Raw genomic sequence first — 7634 nt, 5'->3', positions numbered from 1 at the left:
GACACATTATTGTCTATTCTGTATCTTATCAACACTGCAATGTATATGAGCCAAGAAGGAAAAACTGGTAAGATATGTATCACAATATTAGCAATGCTTACATCCGGGTAGTGGAATTACTTTTTTTTCTTCTCGTTCATGTTTGTTCAAATGATCTACAATGAACATGTATTATTTATTCAGAAAAAAAATCTGGTAATTTTTTTAATGGAGAAGGAGGGGTACCCCATTATAAAATGAATTTCCCAAGGATCCTGCCAATCCCGATCTGGGGACACTGAAATTGTTGGCCTTGTTCCCATCACAGCCCACCCCATGTAGTATCAGTGCAGTTTGTGTTATCTTATTGCATTAAATGCTCACCTCAAGGTTAAGAAGAAATGGAAAGGGAAAAAATTTCTTGCAGGGACTTGGCCACTTATTTCTAAATCTCTTGTCAGATGCCCTTGAGATTTCAGGATCTTAAATGGGGGCCTCTCTGCTTCGTTCCATTACCAGGTAAGTGGCAATTCTTGATCTCTGGCATCCTCTTTGACAACCTCTGAAAATACATAGCTAAAGGTAGAAAGGTGGATACCAGGACCCCTGTCCCAGGTCAGAAAGCACCTCCAAACACTCAACCTTCAGACTGTGTACCTGAGAGTAAGTCTGATAAAGTGGTTCGGGGTCAAGGTGACATGATATTGTCACTGTGAGCTCTGTGACCTTGGGTAAACTGTTTAACTGCTCTGAGTATCATCTGCAAAAGGAGGGGTGATAACCTGACCTCATCCACAGGGAAATTGCGAAGATTCAATGCTATCATGCTTGTCACATTCCTAACCGAACGCACGGAGGATAACCACCACTGTAGATCCTATCAAACCAGTGTGATTTGGTGAAAGCAGCACTGGCTTTGTCCCTGCAAACCCACTTCACCACTTACTAGCTGTGTGACAAATGGGATCAACTAACCTGGTTGAACATTAGTCATCACATCTGTAAAGTGGAGCCCATAATGCTAACTTTCAAATATGGTTTTAAGGAGTAGAGAGCATGAGTGTAATAGCTACGATAGCCTGTAGAAGCCAGGCAGGTGAAGTGAATTAGTGAGATGGATTGAGTGTGACAAACTGAAGAGCCTCCAAGCAGGGTCTCCATGACTGGGCACCAGCCAACTGTTACCATCCAGGGATTCAGAAATTGAATTGTTGTTAGGTTTGATTTGTTAAGAGAGGCATGAAAATTTTAATTTGAAAATCAGTTTTTAAATGTTAGCATATAATCAAAAGTTTTTCAGGCAATGTGTAGGTCACCAGTGGTAGATGAGATTCCCACTTGTTTATTCACAGCCTTCGCCATGGGACTTTGCAGGAGGCAGAGTAGACCTCCCCACCCAACTGATGTTGGGCTTGTCTTTGTGCTTGCTTTGGCCAGCGGATACAGGGAGAATAGATGGGTGTGGATGATTTGGCTTATCTTTTCACTTTTTCCGGAATCCACCAAGATGGGAGCATGCTCTGGGAACCCACTGTCCCAGAAAGAGATCTGAGGAACTGACCTGATACAGAATTGCCCTCGGTGACCCACAGTGCCATGAGTGAGAAAAATCAGATGTTTGTTGTTGTAAACTGCTGAGGTTAGGATATTACTACAAAGCAAAACCTAACCCATGCACTACTCTTGGATTCCCACGTTGAGACCACTCTAAAGCACCTAGCAAGTGACTGACATGTAATGTGTATTTAATAATGGTTGCCCTTAGGATTATTTGGGGCATGACAAATCTGTTGGGGTTCCTATAATAGAAGTTAGGCTTAGGCCAATGCCTTGTGAAATGTTTTGTGTGTGTGTGTGTGTGTTGATTTGACCCCTGAGAAACTTGAACCCACCCATCTATTACCATCTTATATACCTGCAGAGATAACTGTCACCCTACATCGTGCCTTAGGATTACAGACTGTGTGAAACTTAACAGGCATTGTCCTGTTAAGTTTTACACAGTGGTTTCATAATTTCTTGCTTGGGAGTTCTAACTGTATCTGTTTCATTAACATGTATGATAGAACTACATATTAAGAATTCAGGCGAAAAAAAAAAAAGAATTCAGGTGGAAATGATTCAACTGCTCAGACCTGGGAAAGTCTAATGGGACAGTGAGGTGTGTTCAGCAGCATCAACAAAAGCTTGTAAGGAAAGTGATGTGTTGGAAGCAAGAACCAAGTGTCTCTTGGACCTCAGAGGGACCAGGAGACCCTGACCAGAACAGGAGAGGCAGCTCTGCAGATATGAAAATCAAGCTGGGCTTTTAAAGATGAAGAACTTTGGTTACGTAAGAAGGTGGGGGGACAGCGTTCTAAGGAGGAAGAACAGGCAAAGTCACTTGTGACATGAGGAACTGCTGTAATCAGAAAATTGGGAGGAGCCTAGCTGGTTGGCGAATCAAGTGCAAGTGGGGAGGGGCTAAAAGCACAACAGCAAGGTAAGCGAGGATCAGGGCGTGAACTGCACTGGATGATGTGGATGCTTGCTTCCGAGGATGGCTGCCATCAGTTTCTCCCCTTCTGTAGGCACACACCACTTATCCTTAAAGAGTAGAGGCTATGCCTCCAGGCCTTGAATCTGGGCGGCTTTGATGTATAGCACAGAGAAGAAGTGATGTTTCGTCAGTTCCAACCCTGGCAATTTATGTTTCTCCTCATTTGGGATGCCAGCTCTTGGAACATCCCCTCTCAGAACCCACATTCTGTGAGAACTCTGTAGAGAGATTACATGAAGGCACTCCAGTCACCAGACCTGGCTAAGCTCCTACTTCATAGCCAGCCGTGTGAGTGCACCATCTTGTCTGTTCAGCCAGGTCAAGGCTCCGATGACTCCAGCCCCAGTATGTATGAGCCTTTAAGTGCAGACCACCCAGCAGAGGCCGATGAGCTCTCAAAAGGGTAACTGATAATAATAGATTGTCCTCTTGAGTCTCTAAGTTTTGGGTTGATTTGCTATGCAGCAATAGAAAACTAGAACAGGTGTCAAATAATTTGTCCGAGGCATCAGCTGTAATGACTTAAAAGACTTGATAAAATGTCGAGTTGGGTGTGGGATAAACTAGAAGTTCTCTTAGCAGTTACTAAAGAGGCAATAAGAAGCAATAAAGTAGTGGTTTCCTATATGTCCTTTGGCTCTTTTGCTATTGTACTGAACATTTTCCTCAAAATGCTAATATTCTAGAGAAGTATAGATGTTGTAGAAAGGATGCAGGCTCTGTAGTCAAGGGACATCCAGATTCAAATCCCAACTATGTCACCCATGCATTATGAGCTGAGACAAGTCACTTAACGGAGTAGACTGTGACCTGCCAAGATGCCCTTTCTGAGACCAGCACACCTATGCCAGGACACTATGACTGTTGCCTTCTAGATGGCCCTCTTCTTCTCTGCAGAACTGCTCTGAACTGATGGGGACCACCTTGTTCCAAAGGGTACAGTCTCCTATAGCCTGGGGATGGCTCCAGCCAATGACTGACTGGTACAAGTATGCAAAAGTCTGGCAGCTTAGCTAGCTCGGGAAAAGACGGTTCTGCAGTGGGGTCTGTGTTCTGAGTCCTCCCTTCATGGACCAGGTCCAGAAAGTAGACTACATGAGTCCATAGCATAGTTTATAAACTCCTTCCCCTTCCCTATTCTATACCTCCCACTTCCTGGAGAAAGATTCCCTTTATTTTACCCAACGAACACTCTGTCAGTAATCTTGTGCCTCCAGATCCTGATCTCAGGCCCCATTTCTAGGAATCCCACGGGAAGACACGTGGCCTCCCTTAGCGTCTCTTTTTCAAATTCCCTTTTCCAGAATTTGCCAAGATGATAAATTACAATCACCAATTTAATTAAGTGCCAACTTAATACGCATCCAACAAATGATTTCATCTCTCCTATTCCTCACTGGTGGAAAACAGTGGAAAAACAAGAGGGAATTTCTTTAAACAAAAAAGTCCTCAAGTGAATTTGCCATAGTCTTGCATAGCAACTTTTGAGAAAAATAGGCAAGCAAGGCATTGATTTTTAAAAATGAAGACATTAATGCCAACTTTGTGAAGTTCTGAGGATTAGCTGAAATAGTATCTGTGGACCTTAAGTAGGGTTGTTTGGTGCAGAATAAACACTCAGCGAGTGGAAGTCACCGCTCTTGCCTTTGCCAAGCTCCAGAAGCACAGGCGATATTCTCTTTGCTCATCGTTGTGTCCTCAGCCAGTACGTGCCCAGCACAGTGCAGGCACCCCCACATCCGCCCAAGCGAACTGCAATGAGTAGGGAAAGGAATCAGACTTTACAAAGAACTGCACAGCTTTCACAATTCCACTCCATTTGTAGTCAGGTGATAAATCCAAGCTCCAGACTTCTCATAATTGTGGGCAGATTTCTCCACCCATGCTCACAAACAACCCGACTCGCTTGCTTTGGTCGTTAACACAGTTTATTATTGGCACACTTATCAGTAAAGCATACATAAAATACAGCTGTTTTATAACACACGGAGCCACTGTGTCTTTACATGTGTGGAAGAACATATTAATATGCAAATGGAAAAAATTAGTTCTCTTATAAAGTTTCACATAAATACACTGGAATTGCCCCAAAAGAAAAATCCCCATAAAAGAATCAAGTGAGGGCTTTACAAAATATCATACAAGAAATATACTATGAAAAGAAACAACAGTCAACTCAGATACAATAAAAAAACACAAAAAAGTTTCAGGTTTATTAAACTGCCCACAAAATCAATGGATTACATGGCTTGAAAAGATTTGGATCAACAGCAAGTTTAGAAACGCCTAAGTTCTCAACGGGCCAGGTGTCTTTCTTTACATAAAAATGCGCCTTGGTGTCTTCGATGACAAAAAAGACATTTCTTGTTTCAGCACTTGGGCTCAACTGAACCAACTCGGGTTGGAGAACCAATTGATATTAGCTCCCCCATCAACTACCCTGCTAGGCCCTCTTAGCTGTTACCCAATGAAAGAAAAGATGAAGGAAAATTAATAATAATAATAATAATAATAAGGAATACACTTAAATTACTGTCCAAAAGCTGATTTTTTTTCTTTTCTTTTTTTACTGAAACAAGAAACTCTTAGATGCAAGTCAAAAAGCAGAAAATATTTTACAATATTAAAAAGTCATCTGTAGTTAGGGTCGGCATATAATGAGGCCCTGAGCACTGAGGGCGTATTGACAATATGGCCTTCCGTTGGGTGGGGGTGGGGGTGGGGGTGGGGTGGGGGAGGGGGGAGGGGGGGTCGTTAACAAACATGTGGTTAAACACCGAGCCAGGAGAAGCGCGAGCCTGCCCTCTTGATTTAATTACGATCAGTGCCAGTCTCTGCGTTACCTGTGAAGGCCTCCAGGGAAGGGTCATGGAAGTTTATTGGAATAATCGTCTCCATTCAAAAAAGACCAAAAAAAAAAACCCCCAAAAAACAAAAAACAAAAAAACAAGAAAAGGAAAAGAAAGAAAGAAAAGAAACTCAAGACTCAGGTCATTGTGGTTCAGAAACAGGTGTTTGCGTGGAAAAGTGTTCACTTCGCCTCCTTCCTCTCCTGTGAGCAGGGATCTGCGAGCGCGGGTGCACCCGGCGCCCAGGGCAGCGGGTGCGGGTGCGGGTGCGGGTGCGGGTGCGGGTGCGGGTGCGGGTGCGGGGTGGGTCTCACTGGGGAGCCTGGGGCGGGGCGCTTTCTGATTTGGTCTCTTGGGCGGCGGGGGGTTTACTGCTCCAAGGGCTGCTGTTCCCCAGGGCGGGGGGGCTGTTGAAGTCTTCCTCGTCGTCCACGCCGTTGGCCGCGTCATACTGCGTGTTTTCTAATCTAGTGATTAGCCTTTCGTCCTCGTCCCCAAACTCACCTCCCATCAGAGTTGGCTCTCCTACCACCATCACATCCTGTGAACAGCAGCTGACATTATTACAGGGAAACCTTGGGACAAGAAGCTCAGCTTAAAACACTAGTGGGAGGAGCTGGGGGGTCTGGGACCGACGCGCTCGCGTGCTGTGCACCGGGGTCAAGTCTCAAAGTCGGGGGCGGGGCCGAGACGCATATTTGATTTCTACAGGAAATAAACATTGCCTCCTGACGTGGAACAACCACGCGAGTTTATGTCCTTACTGCGCAGCCTGACACCGGAGAACGAGCAATGCTAGCAATCTGCAGAAATAAAAAAATGGATTTTTCAAAATTAAAAAAATCCACGCTTTGAACTTGCCGACATTGGGGACTTCAGAGAGGGCTGTGGAACCTTCTGCTGGGCGCTTTCCAAGACCTCCAAAAAGCCTCTGGATGGCTCTGGAAACCAGCAGCCAGCACGGGGCGGATGCAGGTCTACAGTATTCACGCGACTCATTCCAAATGGCTTTCTCTCTGTCCCAAGGACGGTATACATTTTAATTGAAGACAGAATCTCTCTTTTTTCTACTCAGCCAGGCCCTTTTATGCAGCCAATATCCTTGACATTCTGCTACTTAATTATGGTAATTAATTTAGGTAAAGTTTTCGATAAAAACAATGTTCACACTGATTTGACAATTTGCATAGCTAATTAAGTCATTAGCAAAAACCTGCTGATTGCCAACAAGCCCTGAATTTACCATCTGTTATTTCATGGTGCCTGTCACCTATCCCCGCACAGGCAACCCTGCCACCAATCTGGGCGGTAAAGAGAACCAGTCTGTCCAGCTGGTGCCATAAAAGGAAGATGAAGAGCGCTAATTATAATTACATTGATGAAGCTGGTAGTCATCAGAAATGGAAGCGTGCGAGAAGAATCCATCTAATCACTCCTTTAAGTACAAATTGTCCTTCCATGCAAACAAGGAAGCCACCTACTGTAGCCAGGAGCATCCTGGAGGCCACTGCTGGAGAGGCACCGGGGATGGGGGATGGGGGACAGGGGATGGGAGAGAAGGATGCATACACGGGGCACAACTCTGGCCTCTTTGTTCAAAGGGGGCCATATGGGGTTGATGGGTGACCTGGGCACGGGGCAGGACACCTGTCAGGTGATGCTGCTGGGCAGCCTGTGAGCAATAGTCTACTCAAAAGTGCACTGACTCCAGGAGAGTGCCCGGTGCTATCAGCTTCTACCCCTGCCAGAAAGAGCAGGGCTGAGTCACATGCTTTTGGAGATGTTATTAAGGGTGCGTGTCCTGACAGGGAGGCTAATTGGACAAAATGCTTTGGTAAATGGGCAAAAATTGTCCACACTGGAGCAGGAGGGGCTTTCCTGGGACAGTACAGTAGAACACTGCCTTTGGTCAGGAGGAGGTCCAGCAGGCCCTCCAGTTCCTTCTAGAATTCTGAAGGTGCCAACTGAATAGAACTCTTAATTGCCGCCTGGTCGATTTCAGAGTGGAAAACCTTGTTGGCTTGATTGATTGATTCCCCGAGAATTATGGGGGAGATAATCAATAGATTTCCAAACTGTGTTTTATGACTAGTCACTCTTGTGATTTGACACACATGACTTTAAAGAGCATTAAATAAATGCCTCAAGTACAAATTGGGTAAACTCAGCAATATAGGTACTGGCAGGAAAATCAGCAGTGTGCTTCGAAGAACGTATTGATTATGCAGCAAAGAGCCAGGCGTGACACGGACACGGAAGGAGGACTC

The 7634-nt window shown here is 45.0% G+C and overlaps 1 protein-coding gene across 10 annotated transcripts in view; it reads right to left on the bottom strand.

Annotated features, from left to right (window-relative positions):
* Positions 1 to 4428: 4428 nt before the first annotated feature.
* Positions 4429 to 7634, bottom strand: part of LDB2 (LIM domain binding 2) — a 373756-nt gene continuing 370550 nt past the window's right edge. For 5 of the 10 annotated variants that reach the window (XM_041753183.1, XM_041753186.1, XM_041753187.1 and 2 more), the window contains one exon: positions 5767 to 6170. Coding sequence is in view for 6 of the 10 variants with exons in the window: in XM_041753187.1 (XP_041609121.1) it covers positions 6120 to 6170 (51 nt within the window). In the remaining 4 variants the exon portion in view is untranslated. Of the gene's footprint in view, positions 6171 to 7634 lie in introns of all 10 variants that reach the window. The other 5 variants (XM_041753180.1, XM_041753178.1, XM_041753181.1 and 2 more) reach the window with 2 other exon arrangements.

This window comes from Vulpes lagopus, chromosome 4 (assembly GCF_018345385.1).
Source record: "Vulpes lagopus strain Blue_001 chromosome 4, ASM1834538v1, whole genome shotgun sequence".
NCBI classification, from domain to species: Eukaryota; Metazoa; Chordata; class Mammalia; order Carnivora; family Canidae; genus Vulpes; species Vulpes lagopus.
The sequence above is the reverse complement of the archived record's forward strand: the minus strand, read 5'-3'. Positions and strand labels throughout refer to the sequence as shown.